General features: G+C 42.1%; 1 protein-coding gene across 1 annotated transcript in view; it reads left to right on the forward strand.

Annotated features, from left to right (window-relative positions):
- Nucleotides 1-2,343: 2,343 nt before the first annotated feature.
- The window catches only part of LOC137803611 (3',5'-cyclic-AMP phosphodiesterase 4B-like), a 44,178-nt gene continuing 19,919 nt past the window's right edge, over nucleotides 2,344-26,602 (forward strand). Inside the window, exons 1-8 of the mRNA XM_068602235.1 lie at nucleotides 2,344-2,478; nucleotides 4,577-4,645; nucleotides 13,751-13,884; nucleotides 18,304-18,542; nucleotides 23,628-23,822; nucleotides 24,249-24,285; nucleotides 25,119-25,189; nucleotides 25,846-25,895. Of these exons, the coding sequence (XP_068458336.1) occupies nucleotides 13,843-13,884; nucleotides 18,304-18,542; nucleotides 23,628-23,822; nucleotides 24,249-24,285; nucleotides 25,119-25,189; nucleotides 25,846-25,895 (634 nt within the window). The 5' untranslated portion in view covers nucleotides 2,344-2,478; nucleotides 4,577-4,645; nucleotides 13,751-13,842. The remainder of the gene's footprint in view (nucleotides 2,479-4,576; nucleotides 4,646-13,750; nucleotides 13,885-18,303; nucleotides 18,543-23,627; nucleotides 23,823-24,248; nucleotides 24,286-25,118; nucleotides 25,190-25,845; nucleotides 25,896-26,602) is intronic.

Below are 26,602 nucleotides of genomic sequence, written 5' to 3' on the forward strand. Positions count from 1 at the left end.
CTAAATCATTTAGATATTTTGCAATCTTCAAAAAGCCGCGTGCAAAACCGCTCCATATTTTTGCCTAACAGCACATCATTTTCACTGAAACACATCTGCCGGCCTCCCTGTCGGTTTTCGATCGTTCCGAACACTAAAACATTAATATTGAATACATGATACACAACATTACTGTTGCGCTGCATAACAAGGGACTGCAAGCCAGCATTCTCTTTTCCGGGTTGAATAGGAGGTGGTAGAAAACAAGCTGCACGCAACTTCAGTCGCTCATTCTTTGTTCACGTGTGACATGGATGCATTCAAGCTTCCTCACCAATTTGCGAGTTAAGCCAAGTGCATTTCCTCACCGCTCTCTGCAGATAAATGAATATTTCTATGAGAATCTGGGTTGTTGCCTCCCGTGATTGCATTTCACAAGGAAAAGACAAAGCATGTATGGACTAATATCCCACAGAAAGGTTAGCTGCTATATCAGCGCTGCTGTGTGAGAAGCACTGAAGACAGAGAGGTGCTGAACAGCTCAGTTACATATTTCTAAGTGCTTCTGGAAACGCTTGGCTGTGTTAAGTTTAAGAAATGAGCTGACCTCAGATATAAAGTCGGTCTCTGGAGGTTGAAAAACAGAAAGCGATGAGATACTATTTCACAGTAAATACTGTTACCGTGAAAATCACAGCAATGAAGTCACAATTGTAAAAAGAAATCTCAGTAACCAACAATCTACTGTAGAAACACAGTCACGTATAGACCTGCAGGAGATCCCAGTAACCAACAAGACAAAGCTGACAACTGAAATGCACTTTAAAGCCTGGCTGGAAACGTAGAAACGATAATTGAATTGCCTGAGATATCTTGACGCTTATAAGCGGCATTGCACTGCAGTCTGGACTTCGCCCATCGCTGCAAGGTGTGTGGACGTGTGTCACTGTCACCGTTCTGCAGGTGAAGGTGATACCGTAAAACTTCACCCATACAAGTTAGGATTGTTCAGTCGTGACTGGTGTGGGTATCAGTTGCTTTGAGAGCCTCATGAAGCCTGGAGTGTGTTTCACTGGGAAATTACTTGTGGTGTTTTGCACTTTGAAAAGTACTTGTATTGTACATTTTACATGCTTTTCACTTTAATTAAATAAACAGTAAAAAAAAATACAGCTATTTTTCTTTTAGATTATAGGTGACGTGTTAATTGCTGGCAGTTAACTACTACAGATTTTATGGTAAGTTTCTGTAGGTCCATCAGAGCAAGAGAGGGACCTCGTGTTGGCTGAGGATCAAGATGAGCATCTACATATTTCAAAAGAAAAAAGCAGGTCATTGATCAACCGTGGCTCAGTTCGGAAAGCAAAGTGTTCAAAGAAATACGTCCCGCCCCGACACCGCTACGTTGAGACCATGTGAAGAAGAAATTGTCCGTTGAGTGAGTGATGAAGTCAAACTGTGTTTTTATTCTACGTGGGAGGGAGAGAGACATTGAGAAGAATAACATATGAAGGTGAGGATGGAGATGAAGAAAGCCGAGGGACACCCATTCATCTCTTTTCCAGAACAGCTGTTGCTTGGCAACAGCAAAGGCATCAAGAGCATTCCCCCAAAAACTGCTCGGTCTTAAACACGAGACAGATTAACACAGTTTAGCGCATCACAACCCAATGCAACACAGCACACAGTGTGATACTGTAATATAGGCTAGTACACTAATAAACAGACAGATATATTATATAGATAGCTATACATGCTACGGATGTTATAATAAATATATCATGGCATCAAAACATCTGATAATTCTTATTGTCATAGTTTGCTCACTGCTATAAGACTTTATAATAAGTCACATCTGACCATCTATCCATCTATCTATCCATCTATCTATCTATCTATCTATCTATCTATCTATCTATCTATCTATCTATCTATCTACCTACCTACCTACCTACCTACCTACCTACCTATCTATCTATCTATCTATCTATCTATCTATCTATCTATCTATCTATCTATCTATCTATCTACTACTCTTCAACAGTTCAAAACTTTCAACTTTGTGTCACTAAATCTAAGCAGGACAACAGTTTGGAGAGACAATCAACTAAAGCGCATCAGGGAGTCAATACAATACAGAGAATTGTGTGTGTGTGTGTGGGTGGGGAGGGGGGGGGGGATTAAACCCCACACACATTAAACTGGTGAAGCAGACACATCCATACAGTGCTCCATCTGGCAGGGATTCAAATGGACGCAGGGCAGTAGTGAGACGGCAGAGAGGGCGTGCGCGCTGGCAGCCATTGGTAAACGGAAAGATTTGCGTCGTCAGTGTCAAAGCCAATCGATGCGCTCTCGGGGTCTGGAATGGGAACGAGCGCGAATGGCACAAATGGAACCTGATAAAAAGGGGCGCGTGCTTCGGAAGCGCGGCAGAGAAACGGGAGACAACGGTTTACCACAAGCCCGGCAGCGCGTGGGACAGCAGATAAACCCCCGGTAAGTCTGCGCGTGGCCATCCGGCCATGATCCGGCTGTGTTCCGCTTAACGAAAAGGGGGAATTTCTTTTTAATAGCTTTTTTTTTTTGTATCGACCGCATTGTGTAATTAATAGGTGAATAAACACCATACAGCACGCGCGGTATTTTAAAGTTGTGTTATATTTATTTACAAGTATATTACACTGAGGTGTATGACCGTGTTGTTGCTTCTAAGATTTGTTAAAAAAAAAAACATGTTTTACGACGCTCAGGTGGCATGTTTCCCTCATGTGAGCTGTGCTATAATCGAGGAAATAAGATGCATCTTGGGTTGCACCGAAAGGTCTTTTGATTCAGTCCCATCACGTCGGCGTCTTGCGTGTACGTGGGCTGGCTCCTCATCTCTCGCAGGACTTTGTTGGCATCTCGCCTCCTTTTGTCAGCCGACCTGTTCAGTTTCACTCGGTGTGTCGAGTTTGAGAGACGTGTCGAACCGAATGGCGTGCTGCTCTGGACACAACCTACACACACACCCACACACACACACACACAACACACACACACAGACACAGACACACACACACGTGTGGATGGTGATGAGGTCAGACAAGGGGAAAGGCTTTCCCGTGGAAGAGATTATATTATGTATTGAGCTTGACATATATATTTGGGTTTGGGACAATTAAGGGTTGGAAAAAAAAAAAGAAGTGTAAAATGGAGTGCTTGCTGGAGTGTTTTGCATGCCATTACACGATCAATCACTGTCCATTTAGCAAAGCAGTCTGAGTTAAATGAGGTCCACCATCGACATTTCGAAAATAAATGGCACTTGTTAGGCCCTTTATTTCACCCGCAAGTAGAAATCAACATCATATTTATGTCGGGACTTAATGTGTCTGACTTGAGTCAATATAGAGACTCAATAGTGAATAGTGTATAGTCTGTGTTAGAACAGTTTTTTATTCATAGTCTCCATGTTAGGGATTGGTTGGCTCACCCTTTCAATATATATATATATATTAAAGTTACCACAATAAGTCGTTTGGCCTCTACAGCAGAGTCACACTGTATTTGAAGTGAGATAATATGAAACCAAACTGTTGCTGTTCCAGTGACACAAAAGTCTCCCTTCCTTGCTGCACAGGGGCGCATGCATCGAGGTAAAATAAACACCAAATAATGTGCTTCTTGTTCAAATATTTCTGTGCAGCTGTGAATCCGTTTGGCATCTCACACAAAGCTCTTCTATTATGCCACCGTAGTAAATATCAGGTTTCATTTTAGGAAAGCGATTTCAGAGGTGCACGTCCCTTTGAGCCCAGTTCACAGCCGTTCTGCCGTGCCCCGGTCATGTGGTGCGTGAACTCAGCTTTTATTCTCAGTCAGTGCTGAAACAACAGAGCACATAAGTAACCCAATTAGTTCTGGGGCTTTAGAAACTATTTGTAAATACATTTTCTGGTTTTTGTTGCATGTTTTTTGCCTGGCTTGGTCCTAAGATGATTTCTAATTCTTTGCTACACGACAGAGCACGTACAATCAGTTTCATGTCAAAAGGACTTGGACTACCAGATTGATGACTCACTTACTGGCTGGTTGGTGGTTTTTACTGGTGTTACTTTAGGCCTCTTCTGTTGCCAACCACTGATGTTCCGCTTTCAGACGATGAATACGCGCCGTGTCTGCGCTCGGCCGTTAGGTTTGCAGACTGGGCGAGTGTTTGTCATCGTGGGAACTGTGATTTTAAAAAGCCCAAATATCAACAGCTGATTGTGAAGACAGAAAGTGTTGTGTGCATGTGTGTGTGTGTGTGTGTGTATATATGCACTGGATGGTAATCTGAACTGGGATTCACACGTCTTAGTTGCTTCCCACCGTTATAGCTCCACATTTTGCCTTCAAGTCTGACTTCTTAAAAGTAGTTATATTGTTGGGAAATCATGTGTAAGTACATCCATGTGCGACGCTTGTCAGAGGGCAATATGTTGCCCTTTTGGGATACTGTCAGGGGTTCTTGTTGCTGATCAATCACATTTCTGCTGCACCATACTATTGGCATTTTTTATGCTGTGTGTGATGTGTGAAATTTGTAATCCATACATTGTTTGTCTTCCAGGTCGACAGTCTGCTGACGTGAGTTCCCACCCATCCTCTCAACACTGGCCCAAGGAAAAGAGGTTTAGCTGTGAGTACATTTGTATGGTGTCTGGGTGGGATTATTGTGGTCAAAGTCAGTTTTTTATTGGACGCCTTATTGCTGACTAAGTAGTGTATACGATTTATTCATTGGTTTTCAAGCAGAGGATGTCATTTTTCTATGTGTTATGGAGCTGTTGGTTGAAAAAAACAAACACAGTGAGTCTGCAGCACAATATGTTGGTCAGTATTAAAGATGATACTTTCTAGCATTTGTAACCTTTTTTTGTACCACAATCCACATAGAAATAGTTTTTGACGTCCACCAATCGCGCGTCCCACAGAACAGATACGCTTCCGTTTTATTACGTATCAATTCAGTGACTCAGTGAGTCTCGTTTGTAGACTATTTTAGAGATACTAACGGTGCCAAATATACAACTGTTGTATACCACTCCCCTAGGTTTGGTGCTCCAAAAGACCAACACTAGATAACAACAAACACAAAGCATACGCATTCCATATCAACATATGTTTTATTCATCACTCTCCTCTTCCTCTTGTGGTAGAAATGTTTGGTGAAAATTGTACAGTGAGGGGGGTCTGGGATGAATATTACGGGATGTACTGCCCACCCCTATAATATTAAAACCAGCATTACTCTCACTGAGACGCCTCAGGTTTTTTCATGCTTCAGATTCCAGATTCTACGAATTCGCTGCGGTGGGCGAAGCTCAAGTCTCGCTTTGGCCTCGCTTCCAATGGCTGCTTCTCAGAAAGATCAGGAGAAGATGACTCGGGGGGCGACATTACTTTCTGATTTGTTGATTGAGTTTTTCGACGGCATTTACGAGAAGGAACTCTAGGCTGCAGCACACTAAGAATGAACTCCCCTTGACCTTATTATTTATGAATTTCCATTCAGAGCATTGGCTTTGTTTGTTACGGCCCACTTTAACCGCTGCAGATATGTATGCATGTGATGGAGCATGCCTTTGCAACCCTGATATTGATATCGATATTGATACAGTGTCACTGATTGATTCACTTCAACCTGAAGAGTCTCTCAAAGCAGCACACGGATTCATGTCTGTCTCAGCTGTCATCTGAGGGATTTACAGCCATGTTGACATGGAGGTTGCCAACTGGTGACATCACCAGAGGCCCCCTCTGGGCCCCAAATCCTGCAGAATCTGCCAAGCCTTCTGTTGCCTCCTTACTCTCCAAGTCATTTATTCAAATTTCCCATGAACAGCTTTAATCGTTGGAGCTCTAACGGCAAGGCCTGTGAATGGATAACGGATGAAGTGCCGACACAGACAGTACTTGAACCACAATACATACAGCAGGCGTCGGATGGGGTGATTTGAATACAACGGGGTAATTAGTTTATGTGTATGTGGGTGTTCAAATTTGACAGAGTGGCACTCCCATAATTATTGGGCTGTTCCGCAACTCCAATCAAGTGACTCATCCACAGTCACAGTTGCCATGTGTGCTGGCCCACCAATTATTTCTCATTTCCTTCTTTCATGTTTAAAATGGTTTGATAGGTCTCTGTCAGTAAAACAGCACTAAATACTCATCATGAATTAAGCATTCGTTCACCTCTTTCATCTCATTATAAGAATGGAAAAGAGATATTATCTACGATAAATTCGGAAGACGACCAAAGAATAAAGAAACAAATGAGTGTTACACAACAGAGATGTAGTTGTTCTTAATTAAGGGATGGGGCTATTATCGCCAAATTCAAAGATAATTTATTGTCATTACGGAACAAAGGGATTCACGGTGAAATGCAGTTGGAGTCCATTTACAACACAGGAAAAACAAGACATAGACACATAAATGATTTGACGTCAGGGAGACATTGTCCATTAACTTTGACAATATTGCAGCACCAAGTAGGATTGATGTGAACAGAGTCCGCCCCCTCTCCTCTCTGTGGTCCGTCCATCTCCAACAACAGAACCAGGACTCTGGGAAGATGTGGGCACGACCTCTCGTTCCTGGGTTAACCCGAAGGCTTATTTCATCCATCTTATTTTCCTTTTACTGGACATTAGCCAGGATTAGGCTGAGGAGTGGAGTAGCCTTAGCTCTTAGCTGGGTGAGTCTAGCTCCTCCCATTTTGGCTCTCCTCCCTGGGTCACCTGACTTCTGTTTTGATGGTGTTTGGTCCGGCACGGCAGGTCCAGCTCGGTGGTCCATCGTGGGCGGTGATTGTCTCAAGATCTGCTCCACACTTCCTTTTATGATGTTGATTCATGTGTTCTGTCGTTTGACATAAGTGCAACAGCAATAAAACACAACAAAGCAACAAATTAAATTAATTGGAGTGCCTCCGTTGCCATTTTTTAAATTTGTTTCACTAACAAAGACCCCGCTGATAGCGATATGGGCTTCAGATGGTTTATTGTGAGATGAAATGAGAGGGTCCAATTTAGGAAGCGGAAAGGGGTTGAGGGAGGAAGGGAAGGGGTAGGGCTGAGGGGGGGGGGTCGTGGGCTTAAGGGATGTAGGATAAGAGATGGGGGTCGAGGGATGAAGGGTTTAAGGGAGACGGAAAGAGGGTAGAGGGGGACGTAGAAACAAAGTTGGAGGGGTGCGATGAGCTGGCGTCTGGGGTTGTGGTGGGAACGGGGCGAGTGGAGACTTGTGAGTGGGGGTCGACTCTTCAGAAGCGCTGGTGGTGCAGGGTCCCTAGTGTAATCCAGTGAGAGAGAGAGAGAGAGAGAGAGAGAGAGAGAGAGAGAGCGTGAGAGAGAGAGAAATAGGAAGACAATAACAAGGTTGGGGGAGGGATGTGGAAACTGAGTCGAAGAGGAAGTGAACGGTTTGGTTGTGCTGAAGTACTTATGGGAAACTGAGCTGTGTTCGGGGCGTGGTCCATGTTCCCAAACTAAGCTTTATAAAACGCCGTTTGCGACATCATTATTGAGACAGTTTGTACTTTCTGTTTGAAAGAGTGACAGACTCATGAGGCGACTAATGAGGATGTATCTGCGACAAAGTGACAAACGAATGGTGCGGCAGCAGACCCTCCTTAAATGGTCCTGTGACAACACATGACCCGGTGACAACAGACTCACACAGTCTCTCTCTCTCTCTCTCTCTCTCTCTCTCTCTCTCTCTCTCTCTCTCTCTCCCTCTCTCTTTGTGTCTGTACAGTAGGGCAGTGGGTTCCCAGCATGTGGCCTCCACGCTGACGTCATCTTTCAGCTGCCACAAATGTGTGTTGTTTCTCTTCCTCCTCAACAAACTCCTCTCAGCCTTCACCCCGTCTCAAACGTTCCTTTCTCCCGGAGTCAGCTTCACGGCACTGAATGCAAATGCAAAAAGCCAAGTTTCCATTGTGGCTGTTTTGATTTGGTCGTGATAAGTAATCCAAGTTGACAATTGTGTGACATTTTCATAGAGCTTATAGGACTTTGGGGTGAAGATTGACTGGTTTCTGCTTAAATTACATGATAGAAGAAATTATGTTATTACCATATTATTATCATTTATATATATATAGACTTAATACCTTAAACAAGCTAGAATGTTTATATTATTTTATGGTTGTTATTATTGCAAATTGTCTACCTGCAAGAAGTGCATCTTCTGCTTGTGTGGAGGACATGCCCACGCAAACAGTGTGGGAAGGAGGGATAAGATTAGAAAAGAGTTTTTGCCTTAAAACTCATTGCTGCCTAAATATTGATTGTTATAATAATAGTGTTGTGTAAAAATGACATTAAGATTGATTTGTCTATTTGATCTAATCTGCAAATAGGATTAAAGAGACTTGACCTGACGATCAAATGGCACCCAGTGAACACAGTTCACGTGTTTTTGCTGTTGTACACGAGACACGTGCCGATACAGTATAGTAGCAACCCGTTTATACATAATGGTTGTTTATATATTAGATCAATAATCCACGTAGATATTCCAGTGTCAATGATAAATCTGTCCATATCAGTGAGTCACGTATTTTTCTTTAAATCAAATTTACTTGAGAATCTATAGCTGCAATTTCTAACACATTTTCAGACACATAATAGTCAGTGAGTGACCTGGAGAGATGAATGCTTTCAATATGCAACATGTTACGTAAAATGATTCCAGTGAGAAGGAATATGATAGAAGACTGATGTCTGGTCTTTGAACTAAATATAAAGTGTAATATGAGCTGTATCTCAGCTCGGTGAGCTCAACTCACTCGATCCTTTCAGTCAGAACCACGGCGTTTCTTTCAAGGTCGGAAAGAAAAATGATTTGATTTTAGATGTATTTTTGTGCTGATCAAACAAGATTGCGCAATCCCTTTTATGTGGTCACAAAAGTTCAGCTCAGTGTCTAAACCTTTTTTTTTTTTTACCTGGAGGATCTGAGTTTGGAGAAGAGATGTCTTCAAAGTAAATCTGAACATTTAGCATCAGGGCCAGAAACGCAATGTTTAAATTGGTAAAGACCAATGATGCCATCAGTGGACGTCGGTGTTGACCGATGTGTGACGAGAGGTCTTTCTGTTGCTTGTTTGTATTGTATTAGTTTCCTCCACATAAATCCAATGCGGTTATGAGATTATAATTTGATTATTGCATGTGTTGTTTAGCAAAATATTCATCACAAATGAACACTTTCATACTTTTTAAAGCATACGTGCAATTACCATGTGCGGAGAGCTAACAAAATACACTACGGTTACATTAGCGCAAGTCTACTGCACATCAAATAAATAACTCAGTGATTAGGAAGTAAAAGTAATAAATAAGATAACTAAATAGCTGTAAAACGATGATGTCTGTGCCTTGGTGGTGGCTGCGCAGTCCTCTGCCACTATCTTATCGGAGTCTAGTTCCTACAATAATAGTTTGCATTACATTACAGGCTCTCTTTAATGTTAACACAACGAAACTGACGAGGTGGATCTAATCGGTGTGATGTTGTTTCATGTCCCTCCAAACATCTGGTGTCTTATTTAACCACTTGTTAGCAACCACATTTTTTAAGACGCATGAAAGCTTCAAAATGTGGGATAAAAAAACAAGTGGGATATGCAATGCTGTACTTTATGTCGTATAACCAAACTTTAAAATCTCTTTAGCTTAATCTACCTTATTAACAGCGTCTAACCAAATAGCCACTCAACCCCCCCCCCTTGACTTAAAAACAAGGGAACTGGAAGTGCATGAATAATAATGCTGCATGTTTGAGGATTGCACCACTCTCTTCAGCGGGTGTCGAGCTGTTTTGATTGGATGGATGTGACCCAACAGACAAACAGGGTCTGCTGCAGTTGTCGACAGCTGTCTTGTCTTGTGACCAGCACTGCTTACTTCTCCATTTAACACTCTTATACAGAATACATTAACACTGGGTAAGTAAAGTCAATTTTCGACGTACACCGTGCTATATGTTCTCTGACAGTACTTCTGACTTCATTTGGTGTTAAAGAGTGACTGTAAAGTTAATTAATTGTGATTGCGGCACACAAACGCCTCTGAAAGCCGTGTTTGATGGCTTTAATGTTTAAAGTGAAGTTTGTCCGTGGCCTCTGCTTTGTAAATGACGTATACGCCCAGCACAATGATCCCTGGAGAGCTCTCCAAGCTAAATCCTTACAATCTGGACCTCGAGTGCTGCCTCGTGACCGTGCATTTTATTGCCCGCTTCACATAAACAGGCAATTATTCCTAGAGGTACAGGCGACCACAATGGGGATGACTTATTGCTGGGCTGACAGAGATGAGAGGTTACTTGAAGCTTGTTTCTCTAAGAAGTGGAGAAGTGCACGTCTCGTGGATTTAGGTTTAAATGCTCTCCGGCTTATTCATCCCTGGATTCGTTCACGGCCCTGACCTTTTCACCGAAGTGCTGATGGCAAGGGAAATGTACGTTTTGCAACAACCATTTAATTTATTACTTTTAATAGGCTTTACTGGGAAGATTGTTTTCTGGGATTCAGCCGCAGGTTTTTTTGTAGATAATGAGCTGAGTGATCACTGATTTCAAAGTGCTCGACCGTGTGCCGTCAGTCTTCCCTCAACAATTAATTCCAAACGTTGTGTTTAAAAGCTACTTTGTACACTGACAATAGATTATAATAAAAGTTCATAATAGAAAAGCCAGCCCTTGGTAAGCCAAGTACAACATACCACTGCTGCAATATGTATCCCCAAACAGTGTGCTGCAAGAGATGAAATAGACTTTGAAATGATTTGGTGTTTCATTTATGAGTCAATTGACAGACGATGATGTGAATTGTTTAATTCGGCTACCAGCTACCTCAAACACAATCATTTCTCTGTTTTCATTATGATCACTGTCGACTGTTGGTTGGGCTAAACAAGCAATTTGCAGATGTCACCTTGGGGGTCTGAGAAAGTCTAATGGCCATTTCATTTCACAATTCTTTACATTTTATAAGCAAAACCATAAATCTATCAACAGATTAGGGCATCATGAAACAAATGTGTTGCAGGCCTACAAACACACATCACATGCATACATCATTTGAATCCACGGTGGCATTTAAATGCCTCGTTGAGCAAAAGGAACAATTGTTTCTATTCAACGTTGAAATGTCCGGACTTTGGAACCGTGTTGATGTGTTGTTTCAACCGGAACTGTGATGTTCTTACTCAAAGTCCTTGGCATCAACACAATCTTTTTAAACTAACTTTTGAAGCACAGAAACAATGGAATGGGGTTACGCCACCTGTCTTCATGACAAGTGGTCTATCTCAGGCCGACCACTCCTCATCACAAGGTACGGCGTGTATTGTGTATGTGCCCCTCCGTGTCTCAGATAGCAGAAGGACACACTCCCTTTTCTGGACCTTTACTCTGAGGGCTTTCGCAAACAGCCTTGAAGCTTTAATACCTGGATAGGATCATAACAATCAATGCTGGACACATAACCTCTTACCATCAGTTCGCTTTGTCAAGTAGCTCTCAGCTCTGGGATAACTCCAGCTTGCCCTTTATGAGCACAGGACAAAGGTGTCGGTGCTGATATTAATATGTTAATGATATCCACTGGAACGATCACAACATTTTCTGATGGCGAGAAAAATATTTTCTTGGAAACTACTTTCTAAAATGGTGCTATCGGGGAGACTCATAGTTCAGGCATTTGGTTGGCAGAAGAGGAGCTTTGGAGTTCAGAGAAAAAATATATTAATAGCATCGAAATATAAAACTCTTAAGTCTATGAGAATAATGAATTGCCCATTGCCCTAAGTCGATTCCTCTTACTGTTGCGGTCACAACAACCACCTCGTCCTAAACTTGAAACCTCTTGATCATGAAGTTTGAATAATTTAAATGGTGTTCTTGTGAAACCTATAATGAACACATCTATTCAAACCCATACATTATTAAGAACTCTGCTCTCCTGCTGAGATTTGAACCGGCTGCCGAATATTACAGACGCTCAAAAACTAATCCCTGTGTCATTTCACCTCCCATGTCTCTTTTTTCACAATTACTGAGGGGAACAGGAAGCTGCGCACAAAGTGTATCGATGTTGTTTGGAAAGCTACAAACAGAGCATGGTTGTTTGTGCAACTGAGGAATTCTCTTTTCATGACATTTGACTCGGCAGAACCCGGAAAGCACCGACAGCAGCCTCCGTCACCAGTACACACTGCTACTGCACACCGACTTCATCACAAGAGCACGGTGCCCGGTAAATCAGGGTGACGGGTTCGCTCCACAGGGAGGTGGGGCCGATCGATGGTGACATGGAAAATATCAATTCATTTCTGTCACAAAGATTAGTCATTCATCTCTGCCTTTTGGTGATTTTCCTCCAGCTGTGGTCTTTCTATTATTGATGAGTGTACAGTCGCAGCATTCAAATCAGGCGGACAGACGGGACTGAACAAGCAGACTTTCAGGCACATACACATGCACCCTATCACTTTTTTTCACAGAAACATTTCCACAGTGTATTACATGCAGTAATACACACCAGGGTTATTTCATTTTGCACATTTTAGCCTATAGTTAATTGCCTATATTTAACTACACTGTTACCCACAAAGCCAACTGAAATGTGTCTGTTGTAATTTACCTACTTTTTTTGTCAAAGTTGCAGCACAGCTGTTTTCGGTTTGACGACATGTAACATTGAGGAAGTTTGTATTTGTGTTATCCATTGTCGCGGAAGCAATATCTCAGGAGCGCCTTCAGCAAATGTCTGCAGATTTGGCACCCATTTGCACTGAAGTGGTCAAAGGTCAGGGTCACTGTGACCTCACAAAACACATTTCCACTCAACTCAAGAACTAATTAGCTAATTAGGACATGAATTCACACAACAGGAAAAATTAAAAAGTGATAACATTTTTGCACAGACATTGATACGTGATAAATGAGTAGTTTAACAGAAAAGGGTTTATTGAATTTAACCACAAACTAGGTTAACATTGGCATGTGGAGTTAATATTTTCAGTAATTAAGTGCATGAGGGGGATTTGACGTGCGTGGGCGCGTGTGTTTGTGTGTGTGTGTGTGATGTTGGACAATACAGAGACAAGCCATAATCTTGAACACCAACCCAACTGGCAGAGAAAGAAAGCAACATGTCAGAACAGACCAGAGGGCCTTTTAAGAAAGCCGCTAATTAGCACAGGTGTTCCCAATCTCCTAATGACCCTCTGCCACGCCCACCTGCACACCTGCAGGGGGCCAGCAGCAAAGAGGGTCGTCACACTTGTATTACCTTCAAAATCCACGAACCCTGTAAATTGCTGTTGCCTTCGATCTGAACTTAGATTTCTGCACGCTACTTAGTCAAACATGAATGAACCGCATTGAGGCTCCTACGTCAGTGCTTTGAGCTTATTGCTCATGTCGGCAAGTTAACATCCTCACGCCAACATGTCCAATACAGCCACAACCATACACTTCTGTATATGGCCGAGATAGGTACTTCATCACAGTTCATGTAATACTCTTTTCTTTGTCTTCAAAGTTGTGTAACACAGTCTGTATTTCAATACAATTCATAACTTCATTACCAAGTCGGAACAACAACACAAGTCTTTAACACAATTGCAGACATGACTGCCACTGTGAGGGAGCCAGAATAACTTTTGGAACTGGTTACTTTATCAGGCCCCCCCCCTTCTTCTTCTCTGCCTCCCATGTGCAGGCGTGCTGGTGAAGCTGCCCGGAGAAGGGGAAGCAGGAAAAAGCTGTGTTTTCGGAGAACGGATCAGAGAATCTGGCTGAACATCCCTCAGGATGAAGAAGAGCAGGAGTGCCCAGGGGGTTATACAAGGCGACGTAAGTACTGATTTTCCCAACCACTCTTTTGTGCGACCATGAATCCCTCTCTGCATTCATTACACACCCTGCATCTCGCCTCCAAAGTTTACAGCCTAATTCAGCAGTTTGCACAGTCGCTGTAGATTGTGTTAAAATGTTTGCCTTGCCTTTGTTTACACCCGAACAAAGACACAGTGAGCTCTAGCGGGAATACACGAAGGCGGCAAGGTGTAGTATGTCGGTGACTCATAAACAGATGACTGTACTGTACACAACAGACCGCTATCCAGCAGGACACGCTGCAGAGAGCAAAATTTGTATGTGTGCCTGTGTGTGTGTGTGTGCGTGTGTGTGTGTGTGTGTGTGTGTGTGTTATAACAGGGACAGGGGGAAGAGGGACAGTGTGTTTTGTGAGAAAGATTTCTAGAAGATCATAGAGGCAGAGAGTTGAGGAGTGATGCAGAGTTTAGAAGGACACAGACCGGGAAGAGGAGGAAAGGTGTTAGAAGACAGTTCACACCAGGAGACATTTGGGTCATGGACTGAGTGGAAACATGGATCAGATGAGGAAGGACGGACATCTGACAGAGAGGCCCATCTGTTTCTCCTCTCCGCCACCGGTGTTTACGACTGGACCGCCAGCCAGATCATTCACGCTGATGTTGTCCAATAGGAGCTCAGAGGCCAAGCTGCATCCTGGAGGATGAACGTTTTCCTGCTGTGACTGACCTCCGTCACCCTTCAAACACCCGAGAATTCACGACCGGCTGGTTACTGAATATTTATGATCATGCAAAAAACATTGTAAAACATCTAATGGAGAACATGCATAATTGAATTCTGTCATGAAGGACTCATGGTCATTTTTACTTGCAGACAAGTTGTGATTTCGGTGATGACAAAATGAAAACATTTAATTAACAGCGCCTGAAATGTTTATTACAATCTGCTGGCGGGAATGCGTCAGCCGGATTTTTTTCATATTAACATTTAAAATGTTCCTCTATTTCAGTCTCATAGATAGTAACACTACTTTCAGCACATTACATGCTACTCAATGCTACTCGGTACAACCTAAACCTAAAGATATATGTGAGGCACTGCAAGAGCACCAGAGACTAACAGCAGCTGTTTATATGTCAGCATTTCATTTCAATTTATTATTTGTTTTGTTTATTGACAACATTGTGATTTGTTTTTTAATGAAAAACATACTTTTCTTTTGTTACGAATATAACAATAAAGGGTATATAAAAAGGTTCTGGGTATATTTCTATCAATGTAAGGCATTCAATGTCTGACATTCAGATTTTAAAAATACAAACTGAATCATATCAACAAATAATTGAAATCTGAAATCAGACACGATGAAAAGCAACAAAGACAGAAAAAACATAGTTACATAGTTCAATGGAAATATCAATTCATTAGTTGTTCAATTATATTATATTATATTTCATCATTGTATCAGAAGCAAATTTAAAAAAAAAAGTCAAATATGATTCTGTAAAGACATCTGCTCTTCAACACCTTGAGTGTCCATCTCCCACCGCTCAGTCCTGTTTTGGCTCCTTGATTCAATAAATCCGGCACGCTGTTAGACCGTCACCGCTAGAGCCGTCTCATTTATACCACCTTCTTCAAAAAGGCTTTTTGGAAGCGTACCAGAGAACACTGGAGTTGTTTGGACACGGCGGCCAAGAGAGGCCTTTTATCTTCATGGAGAAGAAACACCCACTCTGCCTGTGTTTGACATTGGAGATACACAACCTCCGTTTTAGACTCATTCTTGTACCTTTCATCTCAGTTCCTGTCTTTTTATCATCATGTTCCGGTACATCTGATGCATCCAGGTTCCTACATGGACTGTTTTCAATTCTAAAATTATCAACATCCTTATTCTTGCCCTGGTTTATGCTCAGGCGTACACACTCAAAGTGAATCGGCAGTATTTATTCTTCCAAGTGCTGTTTGGTCCCCGTGCGTGGGATCATTGATTACCTCGAATGACATGCCCAAATGTCGAAGGTGTAATCAATTCGCACTTGATAAATCATTTGATATTGAAAGTTACAGTTATTGACAAGAGACTATTTAGATCTGTGACTGTAGAGTGTGGTAGACAGGAGTGATCGTGTAAGACGAAGCGGTCACAGAACAGAGTCGTTGGATTCATGTTTTGCCAGATTTAATTTGCACCCTTTTCCTCTGGGACAGGAACAAGACAGGAACAATAAATCAGACAAATTGCATTTTCTAGAATAGGGTGGAGGAGCGCTGTGTTTATACACAATCAGCTGCTACTCTTCACTCTGTCTTCCCTTCTCTCAGAAGTCTTTTCACGTGACGCTTCAGAGGAAAAGACGTCTCATGTCTCTTAAAACATCTTTCCTTGTGTCCTCTCTCCTCGCGTTGTTTACTTGCATCTCTGATGGGAGGGACTATGACGCAGAGAAAAGACGCAAGTGAGGGAAACAGGAACATAATTAAGAGACTTGGGATGCACCCTGTTTGTCACTTCCACTGGAAAGAGGATGTAGGATGTCTTCCTCTTTCTGTCTGTTGTCTTCTCTCCCTTTAATCTTCGATCGCTGCAGGCGCTCATGGAACATCACCCAGTCTCACTTTATCCACTCCCTTGTTAATTTGAACCTTTTTTGCCTTTTGACCTTTATTTCTCATGTCATTTACTATTCTCGTTGAAGCTCTCTGCCCTCACCAAAGAGCCAATTTGGACATGAACCGCTGTACTTTTCTTGAAGCAATAAAGAGGACATTTTAATGGGAGCAGATGACAGTGCTGGCAGCGCTTGAAGAGATGCAACGTCGTTACACCTCAGTGAGACAGATGTGCAGGGGCCTTCACAAAGGACATTTTGACTTTTTACAAGGCTTAGTTCGTCGCTGCTTGACCTGCTGAGCTGGGATTTGAGCCAATGATCCTCTGCTTGTTAGACGGACATGCAAACCATTGATCCACAGTCGCAATTGATGTGAGCACTGATATTATTGTGTTGGAAGACGTTAAAATTGGATTACGTCATGAAAGTGGCGGCACAACCGTGTCACAAAGCGAGGGAATCTGCAGAGGAGAGCCCAGGCAGATAAACAGTGGGCTGATGGGTGGATTTTTAGTCTTTATGTTTCTAGTTAGTAGTTAAAAAGACTTTAAAATAGGGGTTATCATCCAAAAACCTTCACCAATGATCTAAACATAGAGAAATATTGTCTTTATTTATGCGTTATTATGCTGTGATATTACTGGTCCGGCCCTCTTGAGATGAGTTTGGCACCCCTGCTCTATAATGTAGTTTAAAAAAAAACAATCTGACATTTTGAAATGTTTCCATATTAGTATTTGACCATGTGCAGGTTTCTACTTTCTCTTGTCGATCTCTTTTCCTCACACTCATCTTCTTTGTCTGCTCCACTTCGCCCGGCACACAAAATGTTTTGTTTTCCAAAGCCATGTTCGAGGAATTCCTCGACACCCCTCCCACCCCCTCATCCCCACCTTCTCGGCACCATCGTGCCTCCCCAGCCCTCTCGTTCATTTGAAGCCTGTCGGCGGGTCTCATTGACACCCAGGCGGTAAACATAAAGTGGAAAGTGATGTATGCAGAATGAGCTTGGCGGACTGCCTCTGTTTCCTCAGCGCCCCGGTTTGTTTACAGCCCGTCATTACCGCGAAGCACCCAGGGCTCCTTACCCAAAGCTTCACTCTCGACCCGCCGCATTGAACACACAATTTATATTCAGCGCTGCTTAATAAATATGTCACTTGGTCTGAAATAAGCCTCGCTCAAACGGTGCAATTTTGTCTTTGTTGTGAAGAGCATGGAAACATAAACGTAGGCAATATACGGAACGGCACTTTGTTAAGTCAAGAACACGAGTTCAAAACATACCCGTTCAGATACTTTTCAACTTTCACACAACAGAGTTCAAACGATAAGCAACTCACCTGTATAGTTCTCACTGTGTACTTATACTCCAGAAGAAAATACCGTACTACTACATTTACCTGACAGAGAAAAAGGTTACTGGTTATGTTGAAGATTCAATATGATGCCTAATTATTCTTTAATCTGGCATCATTGAATGGAAAGCCCCACCTTGAACAGATTAAAGGAAGTAGATTAGATGTGCAAGACATTTGTAGAACTGTTATGTTGATATGTGCTAAATTGGTTTCACCAATATTTTCTTTTATTCATCCCCAAATCCTTTATATTATGCATTACGTCATTCTTAAATTTATTTTTATTAGTTTCCTTTTCATTGCTTTGACTTTTGTCTCTTTCTCGATTGAGTACATCCTTTCATGGAAAACTACGTGTCACAAACACAAAAGTATCTTTATTCACCACAAAGCTTATCAGAGGGAATCTGCATCATCTTAATAATCATGAAATTGTCTTTTTTTTTTTTTTGAAGGAGCCTTCTGTGGGGCAATTTTCCACCGGCAACACACTCGGGGTAGAAGTGTGCAAAGTCCACAGGCGGTTTTCTGGCAACCTGCAGCTGCCTCCGTTGTCCTGGCGACAGGTGGAAAAGGGGAGGGACCGGGTGAGGTCGCTCACACCCGAAGAAGACCCGGTGACCCGGACCAGACCCTCCAGCCTGCCCATCTCGTCTCTGCCCCGCATCGACATCACACAGGCCGACCCCGACAGGTAGGGCTCAGAAACATGACATCATTCACCCGTTCACACACTGAGGGGAGGAGCCACGTCAGTATTAGCAACCATTCGCACACCGTAGGCGCAGCTACGGGAGAAATTTAGGGTTAAGTGCCTTGCTCAAGGACACATCGACATGGGCTAACGGAGCTGGGGTATCGAGCCGCCGATGCTCCGATTGAAGGACGACCCTGCTCACCACCGAGCCGTAGCACAGACACAATGCTCACGGCTCAGTTTGCATATAGTAGTAGCGTCACAATGTTGCATATGATTCATATTCTATATTCATTTGTTATCTGATATAATAACGTTTCATGGTCATTTGCTATTTTTCTGCTGATCTTTTTGTTCATATTGTTTGTTTGTATTCTTTCTTGATATTCCATCTACCTCCAACTTTAGATTTGCAAATGAGCAGCAACGTCGACATTTCAATTTTTACTTTTGGTTCATCAACACCTCCCTTTTTTTTAAAAATTTTAAGTGTTTTCTTCCATTCATAACTGTGCCCCTGTGCCCCAGATAAGAACAGAAATGTTGCTCATTTCAAAGGCATCAGATGGTACAAAATGTTGGCAGTCATTCAACTGAAGACACTGTTGTTGTTGTTGTTGTTGTTGTTGTTGGTGTGTCTACCTCTGAGACAGAATACTCTGGGCTGTTTCCATGGTAGAATTACTGTGTAAGGATTTTATGATAGCTACTACTTCACTTTATTGAACCGCAATTTGCCACATAAATCATCCTTTGTTTGAACCTCTATGCCCCCCCCCCCCCACACACACACACACACACACACACTAAACTACAGGTTATTATGGGCTCCCTTCACTTGCTTCCATCTCTATAACTCTCAAACTCTGCTCTACTGCCTTTTCATACGCATGAGTTGCATTACTCTGGATGAAAGGTCAGGAGCTGGAACACTTTTGCTCTGTTTATTACACGCTCTACGACTTTGAGTGTTATTTTCCAGCTGTTACGATCAGACTTATTGATATTATTTTGGATTTTGATTTGCATTGTTCATGCAGGGGAAATATTGCTTCCAATCAAGTTCATCATAAACTCAAGAGTCGTATTTTTTCGGAGTATTTGAGGGAATCATTGAAAGCACAGTATCGTGAATTTGACCTCAGGACAAATCTTTTCTTCAATATGTCTTTCCAGTGAGGCTCTGGTAGTTATTTCAGCGATTTATTTGGTTTCACTGTTTGGCTTTCTAAAAATGCAATAAATAAAAGGCATTTAGAGACAGAGACACAGGTGCATGCTTATTGAGACGTATTTATGAACTCACACAGACTCTTATTTAGCAGTAGTTTATTTCAAGTTGCCAACAGCGTCCCTGCTTCAGGGTGAGCTCGAGTTCAGGGACGTCAAAGAGATTAATTGGCATGTGAAACACTGGAAACAGATGGTGCCAATAGCATATGAAGAGTTTGCCGATGATAATTGTCTGCCGTTCCCCGCATATCTCAAAGTCAAGTGTATTTATAGAGTCAAGATGTTTATCTCGGGATTCACAACTCGTACAACGTCGTTGAACATGCTCAAATATTATCCTTCAGATAACAAACTCTAACGACAAAGAAAAGGAATGACAACGTCTTTGGAAAAGCAGCAGAGGAGGACTCCTTCACCAGGATGAACAGATATACAATAGATGATATACAGTTCACTCGGGAGCAGCAGTAGGACGTCTATCATAGAAATCTCCTCCAGAATCTTGTGCTGCTTTCTGGGAACACGACGTAACAGTTGTACTCTCCTTTATGTGTTGAAATGTTTGAAATATGAGGACACTATTTCATCATGAAATGTTTCTTTTGTTGAAATGTTGGGCTTTGCTTTACTCAAGGTTGAGATTTTTAACCCTTCCGATCAAAATTCGAACTGACAGTGTCATGACGATCTGCAGGTTTTACTCACACAGGAGGCGTGTGTGTGGAGCCACGGTCCTCTTTCGCTCTATTCCCTGGGTCTGGTGTGTACGGTGGGGAGTTGTTGAACATAGCAGCGGTCTTGCTTAAGAAAGCAAGCCTGTTTCTTTTGTTCTCTTGTTTCCTGCGTCTGCATTTCGATCATAAAAGGAGGTTCTGGTTCTTCTCTTCCAAATGCCATGTGTTATGATGTTACCTCTGGGGATAAATGAACTCAACTGATGTGGATATACGACATATACACACATGGTGGTACATTAGCACTGAATTATTATACACTGTCGGTCCGACAAAGAAGTGAAGTCCTGTCTGTAAATGAAGACATTCATCACTGAAATTAGTTAGAATGATTCTTGCATCTCTTTGAATGTTTTTGGCGACCATGTTGGACTGTTTTATCTCTCAACAACATCTTGGAAACCTTGTCCCGCACACCTCTATCCTACTAGCAGCTCGTGGTCTCGCTGTACTCTCTTGTTCCATTTGGTGTCTGTAAAGGGTGTGGCACTGCTGTTATGACAACAAATTTCCCCTTGGGGATTAATAAAGTATCTATCTATCTATCTATCTATCTATCTATCTATCTATCTATCTATCTATCTATCTATCTATCTATCTATCTATCTATCTATCTATCTATCTATTGTGTTCCCGATGATGCTGTTTCAATTCTTAATAGAAGAAACATCAACCTTTGTGGTTTGGCTTGATTATTTCCAAAGTTGAAATGGTCAATTTTCCAAAATTGTGATGATTGTGATATTAAGTAGATGTGACCTGAAAGGTTATGCAAGCAGATTATTATATTCCTCAGTAAATGACAATAATACGTATTGATACTTATTATTTCACCATTGTTTATCTACACCCAAGACTATTTTAAAGTTGAGAAATGAATTCAAATCTGTATTTTCCAGTGCATTCATAGGACATCATAGGTAGCCAATCGAAGAGCGATTGGGATGATGAACGCACTGACTAATCTGCAGTGGCTTAATATAGAGGGGAAGAGGACAGGCAGTCAGATAAACAGAGCAACTGCGAGTGCTCCAGCCTAGATCTGCCTGTTAGCGTCTGCCAAGCCTACGCTGTTCCAGCACGTGGCCTCATACTGCACAGGAACCGGGTCTGTCAGTGTGTGTGTGTGTGTGCGCGCGCGCGTGTGTGTGTGTGTGTGTGTGTGTGAGCAAGTGAGCAGCCACAGCATCAGTGCTTTTTGTTGCCTGATGACCGGAGTAGGTGAAAGAGAGCTAAAAATGCCACGGAGATCCCCAAGGTGCAGGGCTGGGCACTTTGACTTCAGCGAGGAAGTGGTCAGTAGAGTCCACCTCTCGGCTCCCAGGTGACTTTTTTTTAATCTTTTAATTATTCTTTCTTGAAAATATCTTATTAAGCTAAACTTTTCATCTCTGACTGCCGTCTCTTTTGAGTGTTTCAAGCCTCTTTGTCTTTCTTTGCTTTCTCCAATTGTGTCGGGGTGTTTGCGGATGGTTGGTGATGATGATTGGTCGATTGGTCGAAGTTTGAGCTTCATGGCACATTGCCAAAAGAAATTCTTCCCAAAAAGTTGTATTACAACACTTTGTAGCAGATCATTGCTGTGAGTTTACAGTATCTAGGATCAGGATCTGCATCCCATACAGTGGTGTACCGCTTCTGTCACATGAAGAGACGACATCTGTGGAGATAAAGTATGTTGTTGCCGTTGTGTGAAGTTGGGATTTGGATGACGCAAAGGGCAACAGAGATGACGTTTCTCGCTCCGCCTGTGCGTAATCAGTGTTTGCACATTTCGCATTAATCTGAGCTTTACTGGCAGAGGTGTGGGACTGAGAGCGTCTCAGTGGGATATGTGCCCGTTTAATCCCACATGTTGCATGAATGTGGGGCAAATGGTTCAGTGATGTTTGGGACAGTTGGTCCACTAATAGATTTTAGAGAAGTTGACGGAGTACTGAGTGTGTTTATGAAAGCAATACAATGTGTGATTGTTCTTTTCTTTCTTGCGGACACTTTTCGGCTGCATCTGAAATGAAGAATACGATATTAACGCACCATATAGTAGCCAAGCTAAACTGGGTGATTCATGATTTGTGGCATCTGTTATTCCCTCGGGGCATTGATACTTTGACCTTTCAGTCTAAACTACATCCGACCTGATCATCTGGTTACACAATAGCTTGTCCTCTCCTTCTGCACCCACAGATCATATCCTCTCTGCATCTGTGGCGGTTTCTCTGTGACATCAGCAAACATGCCGGGTAGATGGACTGTAGATATTTGCATTATGTTTCCACAAAACATGTCCACCGACTGCTTGCTAGCTTGCGCTCTGAGGATTTAGTTATGTCTTGATAAGTTCACAGATAGGATTCTTTCCGTCTGTCTGATAGCTTTGTCTTCTATAATTGCTTATTTTTCAATTGAACTGTGGATGTTGGTTTTTTTTTCAAAGCCATTACCAAGCATTGGAAATTAGCTTAGGCTTTAAACTATTTGATTAAATGTTGCATGTTTTCTATTTTTTCGTTTTATTTGATCCTGATTTGATTTATTTGTCAGGCACCATGTAAAAAAAAAACATGAATCTCAAGCACTGAGAGTCAGAATCATCTTTTCCAGATTAAACAGCAGGTACACACAAACACGACAACATGCAGTCGATCCATAGATTTGGTTGAGTGTTTCTGTCATGATAAGAATACACAATGCGGAATAAAAAAACACTCAAATATGTCTGACATCGCGTCATGAGGAGCTCATCCACAAGGAGCTGTCATGGATGGACAGTATTCCAGTGAGACCCAAAGCAGAGCGCCATACGATACACAAATCTCCTCTCACTGACGAGTAAAGCATACTTATTTAATGAGCACAATAGTTTGGTTTTCAGGCCGTAGATGGACGGGTGAGTAATCATTGTATGGTTTATGCAATCATCTCTTTCCTGGATGGGATTTGTGAACATGTTGCGCAAGCCAGTACTTAGTGGCAGCTTATTGAAAGTACTCAGTACATAATGATGATGACTTGATAGGCAATCGAAATGATGAGATTGATGATCGATCAGACATATTCTTTTAGCCACTCTCCTCTTGATTGCTGATCGGTTTATCTTTCTGTCTTCTTTCAGCTTTGAAGGGGAAAATGGTCCATCGTTGTGCTGCAGCCCTTCAGACCTGCAGGCATCCCCGGGTTCAGGTCTGGTTCTCCATCCCAACCAGGCGGGCCACAGCCAGCGTCGGGAGTCCTTCCTGTACCGCTCCGACAGCGACTACGACCTATCGCCCAAGTCCCTGTCTCGGAACTCTTCCATTGTTGGAGAACTGTAAGTTGATATCGGGCTGGGCAATATGGCCGAAATCTCCTCTCAATAACCATGTAGAGTGTGTGTATAGTAAAGAGAAAGCCAAGCTGACTGTACGTAGCTGATAAATATATTTACAGGACAGGTGGCAGACTTTAGGAACCATAATACGGGCTCTTCTTGTTTTTACCTTTCTCTTTAACTTTGTAAGGATCACAATGTAAAATGTGTGTTTTACAGCAACACAGTTTGTCTGCTGTTTTTTTTTAACGTCACAATAGAAACTATATATAAATAATAGGCATTCTAATACATATTTTTGACGACATATATCCTCATATTGCCCAGCCCAAAGTGGAAATAGTCATTACAAAAGACTGTGTTAGGTCTACTATGTTCAACAGTGTATTTTTGTCGGTCTTTGATAGTTTTCACATCCCTTTTCAGGCATGGAGAGGACTTGATTGTGACTCCATTTGCTCAGGTAATAAATCTGCTCCAGATGACGTCAGTCATTATTGATGTTCTGCTAAGTGGCATTTTTTTTTTTTTTTTGGCAAACTCATTTTTCACCCAAGGGCTTTTAAGATGTGAGATGTGAAGCACCTCCTAATGAATCCAGAAAGTAACACACTCACTTTGGTGTGATTATCCTGACCGCCCCCTGGTGGCCTTAAAGAGCATGGCAAGGACGTTTGTAACTGAAAACAACTTCAACAGCAGATGAATTGGTCCGTAACATTCTGCTCTCTGGTGGTCACAATTAGCTCCAAACCACCATAATGTCATGTGATGATGAAACTTTGGGAGATAGTGGATGCTCTGTGCTGCTGGTCATAAGGTGCAGTATTTCAGGTTGCAGCCCAATGATTGCAGCAGTTATTGATTACATGACATTTTTAAGAGAAAATCCAGGTTTATGAACACACTGACCTGCACGTCCTGAAGGTTAAGAAGTGATTTGGATGGAAGTGACAGGCACCATTGAGCATCGAGAGACAGTCACTGCTTACGTTACCCAGATAAAACAATACGTCAGTCAGTTTGCATAATCAGCTGCATTTTTAAGCAAAATAACATAATAAATAAATAACATAAAACATGTTTGAGTAGCCATCACTTTATCACAAGACTCTGAACGTTATAGAAGTGAAATAAGTGTATTCCCTTTAGCCTCCTGCGAGTGTCAACTTGTAATAGTCCATAATATTTCTATGTACCTTTTATACTTTTTCATGCTGATGTTTCACATACTTCAAGCTAGCCGTTGCAACTTCTTATTCTCATTCCTTTTTGTGTTTTATTTTATTTGTATAGGTTCTGGCAAGCCTTCGGACTGTCAGGAACAATTTCACCACCTTGACGAATGTACAGTGTGCATCCAATAAGTAAATCATCTCATAATTTTATTCTACTATCTGTTTGTGTGTGTGTGTGTGTGAGAGAGTGACTACATGCTTTTTTAAGGAAATCTTCATGCATCTTTTTTAGCTTTCAGAAATACGTTTTAGACGCTTTAATTCCAGATGCCAACGTGCCTCACTTGGGGGCGCCAATGCATCACCGATATTTGTAAAGCTTTCTCTCGTGAAGGAAGCGCTAAAGTTAATCCAAGTGTGGATTCACACATGCAGATAGATTTGCGCTGTGGATGCAAAAGCTGGTTTGCAGCAGCATCGTGTGACATTTCACTTCATTTTTTTGCTAGAAGGGGGGTTTACCTCATCTCATATGTGCATGAAAGCTCCCTCTGGTCACTGAACCAGGTCAGTGACTGCAGTTGCATCAGGTTTTCCAGAAGTCCATGCAAACCTCAAAGAGAGGTCACTACGAGCCAAAACTGAATGAAACACGACGATGTCGCGTGGAAGAAAACCTGACCTGAGTCCAAGTTCAGAGAACCGAGGGAGCTGTTTTGTGTTTGTGCTGTGGCAACGATGACTGCTGCTTTAACCAAATTGCATAGTGGAAAAAAAAAATAATGCAACCTTTTTGTCAAACACCTGATTTTAACAGTTTCTGGCTTGTTTCTCTCTGGTTGCAGGAGGTCTCCTGCTGCGAATCAGCCTTCTCTCACCAAAGTCTGTCTGTCAGGTGAGACCTATCATAGGCCTTGCAAAAGCAATGCATTGTCTTAACTGTGGTAGTTGTATGCATGTTAAGAAATCAAAAGACAAGTTTGGCGTTTGGAGGATTTGAAAGATGCAAAAGAGTGAAAGATAGTCCACTCATGTGACTCCTCATGCGTGCAGTTTCATGCATCAAAGCCAGAGATAAAAATGCACAGTTGACAACACAATTTCAAATGTTAAACAATAACTAACAGTAGCCTAAAGCAAATTACTACAGATAAAATAGATTGTGATAATATGTGCTCTTGCAAACACAGGATATATTTACATTTAATATTTAGCCCTCTGCATGCAAATGCTGAATTGCTCGAGATTAATTTGAGGAGAGCCGTCATTGCTCGCGAACATTTCCATGTCAACGCTAATAGATGTTCACGCCGCCGTCACAAACTGGTGTCTTCACTCACAAATAGAAGCTGGGATCTTCTGAGTTAATTCATAAAATAAACTGTGACAAAACTTCCCATGCACTGACGGAGTGAAGGAACGAGAGGGCGAGAACCATATAAGGTGAAAGAAAAAGGAGGAGGGAGGCGGAGATCTCGGTTTCTGCTGCACTGGTTCTTCAAGCCTGATTGACGTCAGCGCGGCCTGCACACGGCCGCTCTCCACTTCCTTCTAACCCAGATGGGCTGATAAGGAGTGTCCCGCAGCAGGAAAAAATACAAG

Source organism: Clinocottus analis, unplaced genomic scaffold (genome assembly GCF_023055335.1).
Source record: "Clinocottus analis isolate CAN_PGR_092001 unplaced genomic scaffold, fCliAna1.0.p SCAF_11, whole genome shotgun sequence".
In the NCBI taxonomy this organism is placed as follows: domain Eukaryota; kingdom Metazoa; phylum Chordata; class Actinopteri; order Perciformes; family Cottidae; genus Clinocottus; species Clinocottus analis.